The 14,818-nt window shown below is 38.4% G+C and overlaps 1 protein-coding gene across 10 annotated transcripts in view; it reads right to left on the bottom strand.

Annotated features, from left to right (window-relative positions):
* CADPS2 (calcium dependent secretion activator 2) overlaps nt 1-14,818 on the bottom strand; it is a 303,802-nt gene that overhangs the window by 165,769 nt on the left and 123,215 nt on the right. For all 10 annotated transcript variants that reach the window (XM_048934391.1, XM_048934396.1, XM_048934392.1 and 7 more), the window contains exons 5-6: nt 13,094-13,330; nt 9,274-9,395 (exon numbers count right to left, since the gene is read on the bottom strand). In XM_048934391.1, coding sequence (XP_048790348.1) covers nt 9,274-9,395; nt 13,094-13,330 — 359 coding nt within the window. The remainder of the gene's footprint in view (nt 1-9,273; nt 9,396-13,093; nt 13,331-14,818) is intronic.

Genomic DNA, 14,818 nt, shown 5'->3' with positions numbered 1-14,818 from the left:
ATGCACTGTCAGCAATTTGATGAAGCAGATAGATATTGTCATCTCAGTCTAAGGATGTGGGAAAGCAAATCACAAAATAGACTGACTTATCTGAGCCTGCACAGTCTATCAGGAAACACCCAGAAATCAAATCAGAAAATTTCAGTATTCCATCTGGCATTGCACCACTTCTCTTTTATTCTGAAGCTCCTTTTTCCCTTTCTGACACCTACTGTTCTCATCAGCTGTCCACATTATTCTGCCTCTGTTTCTGAGCTACTCCTACTCTCAATCTGCTGGCAATGCTTTCAAGCAGGCACATTAACCTGGAGAATCACACTTTATATGCTAAGTAGTTATTCAGAAATTTCAAGATCTATAAATTTTCTTTCTTCATCTGTAACAGTTTGCTCCCCACTCAGCAACCTAACAGCTCACCATTAACCCTGCTCAAGCAATAGGCTCCAACGGTGCTAGCAATGGCTGCACCCTGCTCAGGCTGGACTCTGGGAAGACAACACCACAAAAACAAGGGCTTAATTGAGAATGCTCCAAACAAAATACGGCTGATGAGCAGGTAGAACTTCAAGTCAATCATATTAATCCACAAATAGGGGTCAGCCCTAAGCCCACTGACTCTCCTGTCCTGCAGTGGGCTACATGCCAGGAATAGGAACACCTCTCAAGGTCGCTCCTTGAGGCTGAGAAATCCTTACCCATGACAAACCCTTGGTAAGAAACTAACACCAAGCTGAAACTTTGGTAAGTTGCATCTTAGACTGACTGTGCACATAATGCTTTAGACATAAACCATTGACCAAGTCTGAAACTAAGACCAAATCCAGCTGCACCCACACTGTTCTGATGAGTTCAAAAAGCAAGGGAATCTGCTCTGAGCCTCAGGATTCAAGAGGAGAGTCTTCTTGACAATGTTGTGTGACCCCACCCCCTACACAGTAAGTAACTGAGTATACCTGGCCGCTGAATCTTGTTAAACTACTGACTTACTAACCACTGAGCCTTGCTAATCAGCTAATCAGTCTTATACCAATAAATATATTGCTGCTTCTCTCTTGTGAATGAAGTGCATCATTCATCTGTGACAACATCTGCTCAGCAGACTTTTCTGTAAAGTATTGGGGCTCTTGACATCCTTATGCTCGAGAATCCATGCACATACTAACACAGTGACAGGAAAGAAGAGCCTGCTTTCACTGGGGTGAAAAACAGTTAAAAAAATTTGAGATATACAGAGTATTCTTAAACTGAATAGGGATTGAAAGTAAAATCTTCAAGGCTTCTTTTTTCAATATCCTCTTCCTTAACCTTTCTCTTCACCCAAAACAACAAATCGAAACCTCATAAAAAATATCAAATCTGTTCCAGTTTGAACACTGCATCTGGTCAAATACTTAGAAATTATTTCCATCAATATAAGCAAATTTTTGAAAAGTCACTTCAGACAAAGACAGAAGAATGGCATATTCTGCAAATGTAAAAAGGGACATTTTAATAACATCAAAGCTTACAGATATCCTAAGGAACTCTTCTTCCACACAATTACCCAGAACAATTATCAGTAATTCAGTTTTCCGGAGATGAACAGAATTTGAGGTAAAATGGAAGGTAACGTGTCCTTCCCCAGCCTTTTTTGACAGGCATCCATCCTGCCAAGTGATGTGTTGCAAACAGACATAAACTGTCTTTGACCTCACTCTGACCCAGCCAGAGACCATCAGATATGTTAGTTTGATGCTTGGACTGATCCAATGCATTTTTCTTCCGAGCAGCACTTAATTGCCTTTGGCTCAACACCAACTATTCACGGCTAAACACCTTCCAGTTTGAAGCCGGATCACACATCCATACACGCTTTGTTACAGAAACATAGATGCTCTGTCATAGATGCAACGTTAGAGAAAAGCTTATGCCTGCCTGCAAAATATTAATCACATTTGCTGTGGATCAGGTGGGAGTGAGACTAGAAACAAACACATTACGTTCATTAAGCAGTGACAATACTGCCTTTCTCCAAGCCTTAATTGTTCGAGTGAAGGTGATAACAGCAGGACATGCAGCTTCAAGCCCCGAGGTTTCCAAAATGCACTGAAAAAATAGAACATAAAACTGATCTCAGCCTTGCAAGGCATTTATTACGTTGTAAAAGGATAGAGTCATCCCCAAACAGCCACTGTATTATAGTAGTGATGCTATGCTTGAGTGGAGGTTGACAGTCTGCCAAAACCCTGGGTTTTCACAATTTTTCTCAAAAAAAAAAAGAAAAAAAGAAAAAAAGAAAAAGAGAAAAAAGCTCTTAAACCCTTAGATTTAGGGAATATGAGAAAGGGTTTGGGATGAAGAATTTGGGAGATGAAGTAATTTGCCAATTATTTTTTAAAAAAAGGAAAAGACAAACCACTTATGGTATCAAGAAAGAGCTATTTCACAGAACAGCTCAGCAGTGCCACTAGGTGAAGGAACTTAATGTCACTACGTACAGAGAACCCACTGGGAAGAACTGCTGGGAAGCCCCTTTTCCATTGACTTCTGCTTGGCTGCAGCAGGATGCAATGCACCAAACCACAGTTTTCAAGAGTGCAAACATCATACAAGAGGAGAAATCCTGATCACTTTCAGTTAGTTATTAACATGCTCAGCACACAGAGGCAGAACAGCAACCAGGATTTAGGCAGAACAATCAAAAGACTGAAAAGAAGATAAAATATATATGCCCTAGAGGCAGAAGGATTATATTTATTGATAACTGTCCAAATAGAGTACAAATTACAGCCAACTTTAATTACCCCCCCCCCCCTCCCCATCCCAGTTTATTCCATACCACACTTGTACAAGATCTGTGAATATTCCCTTCTAACAAGAGTGCTTTTCTCACGTCCCACAAGATTACAAGATAATATTTTGGGGGTTAATCACAGAATCACAGCAACATTTAGGCTGGAAGGAACCTCTGGAGGTCACCTAGTTCAAGATAAGCACAAAGCCAGTCAGATCAGGTAGCTCAAATTACTATCCAGTTGAGTTTCGTATATCTTTTAAGGCTAGAAGCCTGTAGAAAATTCATATTTCTCTGTAACGAGAGGTGAACACCTGCTAGACTGTATAAAATAGTAATCGATACTAGAATGCAGCATACACAACGACTTACTTTAGAAATCCCACCTTTTTTTTTTCTTGTGAATATCATACTGATCTTTATATGTGAGCTGATGAGGTATTTCCTTTATTTTAAAGGAGCAAGAAATTGATCAGGCAACAAGAAGAGCTGAATAAAACTGTCATGTACATTTTCAGCTGAATCTGTATCCCTTCTGTGAAACACTTCCATCATTAATCCAGAACACAGGCTGGGATAAACGTCTATTTTCCTCTCCCATTTTTTCCTTTGCAGAACCAAGAAAGCATCAGCTAATTTTCTACTGGCAATTTTGTTTCTCCTCCTTGCAGCTAGGCTCTGGACAGGCATATACAATACTTGCTTGCGGCACCCAATTTTTTACAAGGTAATTTCTTCCAGCTTATTTTGAGAATTGCTCCAATCATGACAATGAAAGAAGAAAGACTTCCTGACATATGCCAAGACGAAAGATGGAATTTATCCTTCAAAGATAAGGAGAATCAGTATGTAATTTACTCCTATCTGGCTTATGAAAGCAGATGAACCTTGTTTCCTGCAAGATCTTTACCCCTTTCGCTTCCCTAAGATTCCAAAATACTTAGTAAAAGGTGATGTCCAACTTAACCAAGTGTATACTACATTACCCACGTTAACATGATTAGAAATCATGACTCTTATGTGTTAGTCTTTGAAATAATTTTAGTAGGAATACACGGAGGTTCTCTTATAGACAGCCTCATTTTCGTAAATGACACATAAAATGCATTTATGTAGTAAAGAAGAAAAGTCTGGATGCCAAATATGCTGAATAATTCGACTTTATAATCTTCTGTAAAATCAGCTTGAGATTTCACTGCTATTATCTGCAATTAAAATAAAAAACTTACAGCACTAATAGTCAAAAAAACAGGTGGAAACCATCAAATAAAATACACTGTTTAAGAAGCTAAATTCTAAAGATTATTTATCCTCAGGAGGTGTAATGGAAAGCATGTGAGCAACAAGCTGAGAGCTGAGTTGAGCATGGTTAAATGAGGCACAATGGAACCACAATCTCACTATCCCTCTGTAAAAATCCCACGTGCAAAGATACTCATTTTAACCAAAAAATCACCCAGAAAAAAAACTGGAAAAAAATATTCACATCCTTAGAAGAAAAGGTTGGTTTGCCAGGAAGAGAACATTATGATTACTATCTGATGAGCAAGTGGTTGTGTTTCTGTCCCTCATTTTCTCTTATATTCAGTCTCCAGTTTTATACTCAAGACTCAAAGCAATACAAGGCAGAGACAACTGTTTCATCCTTCTTTTCCTCCAGTGCAAAAGCAAAAAGATGAATTACTACAAATACAAACAATATACAGAATGGTTACTGAACGCTTAACAGTATAATTAAAGTATTACTGATCAAAATTAATCTTATTTTTGCAGATAAATTAGACACAGATGAATAGTAGATGAAAAAATGCATGCCTCCCCTTTTTCCTTAGGTAGTGCATTATCTGTGTCATGCAACCATGTGGTGATGGTCGTAGACAGGATCACCTCTGTGTTTCCCTTAACCAAAAATAAAAATTATAAAGTAGCGGTGACGATGAGGAAGGAATAAAACCATCTGATGTTTGGAAGGTGACTTTTACATCGTATAAATGTCTGTCCTTTTCCCCTTCAGTAACTTCACAAAATCACAGAATGGTTTGGGTAGGAAGGGTCCTTTTAAGATCATCTAGTTCCAACCCCCTGCTGTAGGCAGAGACACCTCCCTCTAGACCAGGTTGCTCAAAGCCCCATCCAGCCTGGCCTTGAATGCTTCTAGGGAAGGGGCATCCACAGCCTCTCTGGGCAACCTGTTCCAGTGTCTCATCACTCTCACACTAAACAATTTTTTCCTAATATCAAAGCTAAATCTACTCTCTTCCAGTTTAAAACCATTTCCCCCCATCCTGCTGCTACATCCCCTTACATGAAGCCCCTCCCCAGCTTTCCTGCAGGCCCCTCCAGGTATTGGAAGGCCACTGTAAGGTTTTCCCAGACCCTTCTCTTCTCCGGGCTGAAGAGACCCAAAATTCAGCCTGTCCCCATAGGGACATCTTAGGTCAACTCATGAAAATATCACCAACAAATTACATTAAAAAGATTCATGTTTTTTTTAAGAGTGATCATGTCATTTCAGGTAGTTCTAAGTCTTGGAAATTAAGCTTTTATTTTTCCTCTTAAAAAAAAAATAACACCGTTCTATAAAATCATACTAAATAATCTTTGATTATATGTCTGCAAGTATTGTCACACTTCAAATACTTTATGGAATTAATGTTGGTACAATACTGCATAAAAAGAAAGTGAGCAGCATTTATTTTACTCGTGCAGTCTTGACTGAGGTTCCCCGCCTCCACTGGTCAGACACTTAATCACACATTCTTCACATATTTCTAATATAGCAGCCATTTTTACAAGGTTATACAGTCAGAAATTATCATCTTGTTTGTCCTATTTACACGATGCTTGCTGCATCAAAATTTTCTCATCATGTCAAACAGGATCTTTTCCTTCTTCATAAACATCTGACAACAGATTAGCAACTTTAGCTGTAAAAACAACATATTCCCAACTTTTATTTTTAGGCACGATTGTCCATATCCAGGAGATAACATTTCCAAGAAATGACCCTATTTAATATTCAGAATGAGTAAAATCAATGATAAGAAAACATGCAGACACCAGACTCCACACGACTGAAAACAGCCACATCACTAACATTTGAAGAATGAAATTAGTGCTGGATTTTACAAGACACCCCCTGTGGAGTCACTGCAACAAAATGATGCAAAGAGTCCTGGAGCTGAAGGGGGTCCTCTGAAGGCTCTGTTACTGATGTCTGCCAGAAAAGGTCACAAGCTTTGTCGGAGGGATTTTCAGCAGGGCTAAAAGGCTAGAAACAGTTGGAAGGAATGAAGAATATTTCATAGGAATTGGAAGCTGTGCAACTGATCTGTTTGTGTAACTGTCCAAGACTTAAGCTCAGTCAAATTATATTATTTTATAGCATTTGCATGAGAACAATCATTAACTGCTCCATAGCACACACAGAAGCAGCTTCATTCAGCTTGATAAAGATGGAGCACTTCAATACAAACTTAAATAAATACTTATCAGAGACAAAAATCAGGCAGGGGTTAAAAGCACTAAGAAACCAGAAAAAAAATTCTTACTGACAAACTGATTTTTTATTCTCTAGGACTCTTCTTGGACCTTTTCACTTCAATGACAAATACTTTTTTTCTAATTTCCTTCTTACTCTCATGGAAACATTCAAGGATTCAGAAGGATAATTAAATACATATTTAAAAAGCCATGAAGTGAAATATTCAGCATTTTGGAAGTAAATAAATCCTGAAATCAGGCTCCACTTGAATCATGCCTCTATTAATCTGCACAGTAAGGTCACTTGGTTTGCACTCCATTTTGAACCACTCATTTGAATTCCCAGTCTTCTGCTTTTCACTGAGAACTAGCACTGCACTTTGTACACTGATGCTTCACAGACGAAAAAAAAAGAAAAGAGATATAAAGGCTGCTCTCACTGCTTCTCTTCACAAATGTATCCACCAGCTTTAATGCAACTCCAGAAAGTGCCTATGACAAGTGCATGATTTGGAGCTCTTGCCAGCAGTCTCCTCGGCTAGTGAAAAATTCATTTTCCATCACTGTTTAATCTACTCGTAGTAGAGGAGCTTTGCTACCCTTTTCTAGCTGCACATTCTATATAAAATATGAAGTTATGTTCTCATTTATCTGGGGTTTGTCAGTGTAAATGTGTTACTGTTAGTGATTTGAAGAGCCACGATGAAATTCAGCTCTTCTCGATTCTCAGCTTCTTCTCACAATGAATTTTGTGTTTTCTCCTTCAGCCTCACTGATTATTTTCCTTTATATCTGAATGGTGGTACTGGAAATTATCCCAGTAAGCAATCAGCCCCAGCAGCAGGTGAAGTGGGCATGCCCTGGGGCACAGACAGCTTGGTTTTCCTGTATGAGAAGCGGGACGGTCTGTCTGTTCATGGGCTGCTACTCATGCGGCTTTCCTTCCTGCTGCCAAGGGGCTGAGGGGAAAAGCAAGTAGCAGCAGGGCCACAACTAATGTCAATAGAAGCAGAATGTCACTTTTGTTTCCACCTCTTCCAGCACCATGTTAGAGTTCTATCAGCTGCACCCTTTTAAATGACACAGCTTTGTAGGATAGCAGAACAACAGCACCAGTAAATCTCACCCACATTCTTACAGTTCTGAACAGTTCAGGGCATCTCACAGTCCTCTACTTCCTAAGGATGCTTTTTTTTTTTTCCCATACAAGTCCATATGAAATTTATACAGCAACCCTTTTATGGAATATCCTATGGCCAGTCTTTCTTCCTATTTCTGTATTGAGTGTGAAATCTTCTAAATCAGTTTACAAACTCAGATCAGATCCCAACCTTACCACTTTTCATACAAATGCTATAGTTGTTCTCATACTGACTCCATCTACTCCAGAACATCCTTTTCACAATTTCCACTTTGACTCACTTATTATTAACTTTTAGGGAATGTATCAATATGCAGAATATACCTTCTGATTGGCTTTATAATCTTCACCTTTACCTGCAGCCTTTAGTATGCAAGTCAACAAGGAATTGATCATGAACCATCCTTGAACATGTTTTGTCTGCTGTACACAGAAACAAATACAAAGAGAAACAACACCTATGAACCGTTTTCTGAAAAGAGAATGGCTTTGCCTAAGATTCATGGATCAGTGTATTCTTGCTGATTTAGGGAAATCTGAAGACCCATATCAATGACACCAGAGGTTAACAAAGCTTTTAAAAGTAGAAATGGGCAAGTTCATGAGAATAAAAAGAAGAAAACTTTCAGAAGAAAAGAGAACCTTCACTGTGACAGAAGACGTGCATAGCTTGGAAGTGTGCCCTCCGTGACAAAGCCCTGCAACTCACATGGAACCAAGAGCCACCAGAAAACACTCCAACAGGTTATCAGATGAGCAGAGAATGTTGTATTCTTACTCGTGGCCTTGCTTCTGACATATACCTGTATGTATTTTATACAATCACTGCTTTTAGATGTTCCTCACTTACCACACACAAATGCAAAGCCCAAACCCTGGAGAAGGAGCGCACGGCAGAGAAAGAGTCAACAGAATTTTACATATTACCTCATGTCCTTGAGTTCTGCAAAGCTCATCTGAATATGCTACTATAGCAGGCTGCTGGCTTGTTTGTCAGGAACATTTCCTCTGACAGTACAGCTAGGAGAAGGTCTACCGAATAAGATCTCCTCCTCCCCAAACCCCAGAAGAGGCATGTACTCTGTGCTTATAATTTTGCCTGTCAGAGGTCTGTATCTGTGGTGCAAATCGAACAGAAGCTACCATCCCAACTCACTTGATGATGTTTACTCAGATACTGTAACAACTGCAATTTTTAAATTGATTTTCGCAAGGCACACTATGGTGCCAGTAAAACCCCAGCTCACTGTCTGGAAAGGTATCTACAAAAGATTCCAAATGACATTTTAACAGAGAGAAAAGTGTCTGAAGTCAGTGTGTAGGTCAAACAAATCAACAAAAAAAACACACCTAATTTTCTTCCTCTACGCCACTCAGCTACAGATGGCATGATGCTTTCCCCTGCAAGTCAGTTTGCTGACTGCCTCCCTCAAAAATTAATTGGAAGAAGCGGATCCTATAATTTAAAATGAAATAGGCTCAGCAGGTGAGTAAGCTTTGTCAAGACTGATTACTGAGTATTGATTTTCCACCAATGGCACAAGTTATACTCCACAGAGCCTCCGCCACGTTAACCTAGAATACATAAGATCACCCTGGGCTAACGTCTTTCAAGAGGTTTGTATTTCCAGACTTTAGTCTCTAACTCCCTCACACATACATTCAATGTCATTTTCTGGACTTCATATTTACTTCACCATAAATAAATAATAAGAATATTAGAATTTTTGAGAAAGAATTTAAGGTAATAACACAAAATAAACACAGCACTAGAATAACCCAGTGCTAACTTAAATTGTAAAAACCATACAAGCTATAGTTTCTGCTATGATATGAAGGAAATAGATGTTGTATGCAGCGAAGCAGAGCAGCTTACTGTGGCCTGGAAGCTTCTGCTTGGTCTGTCTGAAGCTTTTCACCCCCCTCCACTTCCATGGTGCAATAGACAATCCGATTGGGGGCGACTGACTTCAAACCTTGCACTTCCATGATAACAATCTGAAGAAAAGAAAGCAAATAGTTCACACTTCACACTTCAGAAAGCATTACACAACATGGCTATAGTGATAGTAAGCTCCACACAGAAAAAAAACCCAAACAAAACAAAAGCAAAAAAAAACCCACCCACAACCCACTGTCTGAATTCTTCAGAGACAGAGAAAAGTTTTAATGTTGCCTTTCTTTTTCCACTTTCAGCAACATACACTATGAAGGGAGATTTTTGCTCCACTTTTACTTGGGCAAAAACTCACCCATACTATAACTTCAGTGCTAGCACTGAATTTGAGAGAAATTGTGCTCCCTTGAATCTCACCTCTGTTACGGCAGAGAGCATCACTCTCAGCTGCTGTATTTTTTTCCCACTACCCCTTTTCCTCCCAACTCACTACCTGCACTCAGGTGCAGTGTATATATGGGGACGCAAGGGGAGGAGATGGGAGAAAAGCCACCAATACCAGGTGAGAAATTTCCTCACCAGGGACATTCTTGGCATAGGAAACCCCATAGTTTTTCAGCTCCTCTGAACTACCCAGAAGAGCCAAATGCAGTCTAACTTCAACTGCTCTGTGTCTTTTAAAAACCTTACAGTCTGTCACAGTGTGAAGCTACTGAAATTCTTACACTTCAGATGTTTCCAATTCAGAGAAAATCTGAAAATGCTTGCATTTCCCTGCTTGCTTTAGAAAAGCTGCTTTTCTTTTCAGGTCCATCTGAGCCAACAGAACTGCAAAAAAACTTTGTCCATTTAATCAGCAGAGAAGCTGTCCTCAGCTGAACTATATACAAAATCAAAAACAAAACAAACACCTTAAAGGTGACAAAAGTGATGACTACTTTTGGTCTCAGTAGAAGCAATTGATTTCCTAGGTCAGCAAGCAACTACTAAAATGTCTGACTATCAAACCATTTGCAATTTGTCAGTTCACTTCACCTCAATTAAGGTGAGCCAAGGCAGATTTCACTCTCTGCTGTAGAATCCTTTGTGCTTTAAAAGTCCCCAAATCTTAGTAATTGTTAGATACCTGGCAAAATTGCTGTGAGGTGACAGACTGATCATTTAGAACATTCTTACGTTACCCATAAATCATCACCACTGCCTATTATGCTTCATAAATAATAACAGCAGTTCAGGGACAATGATGTAATTATCTCTGTTCTTCTCCATCTTTAGTGGTTCAGGAATTCAAACAGTTATACAAGTGATCAGTGATCACTGCCAGACTGCACTAGAGAACCCTCTGGCTACTGCTGCCTCTACAGTCCTTCCACATGTCAAACATTTATCCTTGTTGAATGCAGACTTCACATTTGTTCATTTTTTTATGTTGGTCCTTATTTTCCTTAAGTTTAATTGTGCATTTGTCTTTGCTAGCACTTCTGGATTCTAGGAATGGAAGAAAACCCTGCATTTCATTAGAAAGGGACCTGTCATTAGCTGATTAACTAGCTCATTAGCTGATGAATAGCTTTCTAAATTTTGCTTATGTATTCCTTAAACTGTCCAACAGCTGAAGAACACAGGCAATTAAATCTTCTGATATTTTATTTATGATACGAATTTCTGCAGATAAGCTCTTTGATGAAATACCCAACTGGCAGGAATAGTGTCTTTTACCTTTGAGCACAAGCTCCATCCCCACAAGCACATATAAATGTTGCTTAAATGTTCTGCTGCTCTGTCCTAACAGTGCAATGCAGGGGCAGATGAACACTCCACACAGTCCTGCTGTCTACTGACACGTAAGTGTGGTTTTGTACTAATGTTCTCACATTATTTATTTCCTCTTCATTTATGTACCTGTGCTGCAGCTTTCAGTGGGGATTTGGCTGATTACTTTACTTATTGAAGTACAAAATTATGCATGCATCCCTTTTTTTTTTTCTTCCCCAGAAATAATGTCTTCTGTCTCCAAGGAAATGCAGTCAAATTTTGTTGTTTGTCCATTTTGATTTGCATAAAAGAGAGCAGATCTCCCATGTTTCAGCCTAAATGGATATCAGCTCAGCTCTTTCTTTGCACCCTTATTACCTGTTAGATTTATCTTCCCAAGAATAAGACATTTGCACATACTTTGCAGGCAAGAAAATTGACTTACGTGGTTAACAACATGCTTAAAACAAAAATTTCCCCAATTGAAAACTGCTATCTGTGGAATGACACTAATTCTTTGCTGCCTTGCCCACAGTGAACTGGAGGTCACTAACCCTTGAGAACCTTGGTGTATTGAAGAAACAGCCAAAAAAACCTGGAGTTCAGCAAACCCAACAGTCTGCATTTCTGGTGTGCAGCACTGTAAAGAAACCCACACTGCTACAGGTAATGAGTTCATTGGAAATTACATTCACTGTCGTTTTTCATTTTAGGATTGTTTCTATAATTTGGTGTTTTCTTTACAAATATCACATCACTTTTACTTAATACTTCTATCTAAAAGTCCAGAGAAAGCTCTTCTTCTTTCTATAGCCCTTACCAAGCAAACTTGCTTGAAGATTAAAATACATATATATTATTGAAAAGCTTTTTCAGGTACTTTTTAGGTGCTTCCATGTTATTGCTGTTGATGGCATCACTCCAGGCTCTGCATTCCACTTGGGAGAGGCACAGCATGCAATGGAGCTGCACAGCATTCAGCCCTAAGACTGTTTTACATGCCTGACCAACTAATAATTTATGGCATGTGGAATGATGGATAGATGTTACTACTCTTCAAAACCTTACGTTTGTCTTCTACATTATTAGTCAGTAATATCAAAATGGCAAACAACAGGATAAGTAATTTATCTTCTGTACTTAAATGAAGACCTCAGTCTTTTTGGACATGGCAATGAAAATTAGATCTGAATTCTAAACCTTACATGAAAAAAAGGTATTTGTTTGTAAAAATACAATGTTTAAGAAACATACCTACTTTTTATTTGCTTTAAATGATTTAATAATTGAAATACTTATTCCTTAATATTATCCATTGTCTTCAACAAACTGAAGTCATTTCAAATGCATAACACTTAAATGTGGCATCTTCTGTCAGATAAATATGCAATATGCACTCTGGAAAACATTTTGATTCTATTGTTATCAAGAGACAGAGATCAGCATTTCCTGATGTTCACATGTTCAGAATGGGACCTGATAAACAATGCTCTCATCATTACATTTATGTAACTGTCTGTATTTGTGGCTTCAGCTCCATATGGATTGAGATTGCATTTCTGCAGAGCACACTTCCAGCACAACCTTAGTAAAGATGAGCTAGTTTCTCGAAGAAAATGAAGAAATTCATAAGCATCAGCCTGCTATGACCAACACACACACACAAAAAATTATGCTTTTGGTTTTCTCTGTAAATGCTTTCAGTAAGAAAACATCTTGTTTGTAAACTTCTGTGAATGAGGTTGTGATAACAAGTGTTCTGTTATTTGGTACCTAATGTAGTGGAATTCATCTAAAGATACAGTTATGTGAGAGATTCAACTTCCCACATTGCTGCATGGAACCAAATGCAGCTACTGCTGCAAGAGGAAAGTGCATCATGCATTTGCACTCTAACTCTTAATTATCAGAGACAATTCATAATCTACTACTTTAGTGTAAAATGTTTAGCAAGAATTAGCAACAAAAATATCAAGAAAACAGGCATTCTAGATATTCTAGTAATTTAAACTGCCAACACATGTTCTGTGAAATATGTGATTACCTCTAATGTGAAGGAGAGGACCACATCAGACTTTGAGAGCTGAACTTCATTTTCATCTCCAATGTCCAAGAATGCAGAATTTTGTGATCGCTTTAACTTCTGCAGTTTAAATTCTGGCCCACCTTTAGACACTGGAAGACTTTCCAAATTTGCCATCAGCAAATTCACTGAAGACCGTAACTCTTCTATGTACATGTTCTCCATTTCTCTTGTTATGAACTTGGGGAATTTTCTTTCCTTGGAAGATATATTTTAAACATTACAGAGGGAAAAAATCATGCCACACTCCAGATCATACTCATTTACTAACTTGTTCTCATTTTTAGATATTGAATAAAAATAAAAGTCTGAATTCTTAACTACTTCTATCATTTTAAAACAGTAATGGGAAGGCGAGTCATGTCTAATACACACAGTAAATTTGACAAGAAGAAATGTAACTTGAATTGAGATTTCCATCATATTCCTCAAACACAGTAGACAAAACACATCAAAACTAGAATGGGACATTCGTAAAAAAGAAACCTCTTGCCCTCCAGAATCCTTTAGCCTTAAATCCAGGTTGCATGTGGGAGCCCACGAATGTGTATTATTCTAAAACATAAGCTTTATACATAAATGAGAAACAAACATCACTCTCCAGTTGTTGCCTGTCAAGGTAAGCACCTTGCTCTTAAAACCCACTTTTACCATTAGCTGTTAGGAGAAATGTCTTAAAGCGTTTTACGTTAAAACTTTTACAGTAGATTTTGTTTCGATAACAAAGATCAGGCAAGCAAACTGTGACCCAAAGCTCCTGCAGCAAATCTCCCAGTCTGGTTCATTATCACATTACAGAGTCAGTATTTTAAAAACTGAAATGGAAAAAAGAAAGATAAAAGAGTAGTTCGTAGTTAGAGCATAACAAATTAAGGTAAGGTTCAGCATATTCTAGTCACAGAATCACGGAATCATAGAATGGTCTGGGTTGAAAAGGACCACAATGATTATTTAGTTTCAACCCCCTGCTGTGTGCAGGGTCACCAACCAGCAGACCAGGCTGCCCAGAGCCACATCCAGCCTGGCCTTGAATGCCTGCAGGGATGGGGCATCCACAGCCTCCTTGGGCAACCTGTTCTAATGTGTCACCACCCTCTGTGTGAAAAACTTCCCCTTAGTATCTAACCTAAACCTCCCCTGTCTCAGTTTAAGACCATTTCCCCTTGTCTTATCACTATCCACCCTTGTAAACAGGCATACCCTCTCCTGTTTATATGTGGCCCTCTCAAAAAACAAACAAACAAACAAAAAAAAACCCACCTAAAACCAAAATCAAACTGTACTTTATCCTGTGTACTTTATCCTGTGAGGATCATTCAAATAACACAATGCCAACAGAGAAGAAGGACAAGACTTAACTTGTTAAAAGATCTTTTCTCTTTTTAAGATTATTTCTCCACTCCAGTGTAAAAGTTCAGGAAGCTTCTTACAGCACATCTTCCTGCAGATTTTTTTACGACTATGATCTTTTGTAATTTAAAGCTGCAATAACTGAAGACAGGCAGCACCACCAGAATATCTTTATATAGCATATATCTTTATACATCTTTATATTATATATTATATATATTTTATATATCTTTATATATCATAAATGTCTTTATTTCTGTAGAACTTGAATGCTTGTAGCTACTTCTGTCTCTCACAAAACACAGGTGAGAATCCTCCATAAAGACACTGATAGCT

The sequence above is a fragment of the Lagopus muta genome, chromosome 1 (assembly GCF_023343835.1).
Source record: "Lagopus muta isolate bLagMut1 chromosome 1, bLagMut1 primary, whole genome shotgun sequence".
Lineage (NCBI taxonomy): Eukaryota > Metazoa > Chordata > Aves > Galliformes > Phasianidae > Lagopus > Lagopus muta.
This window is presented reverse-complemented; position numbering and strand designations above follow the sequence as displayed.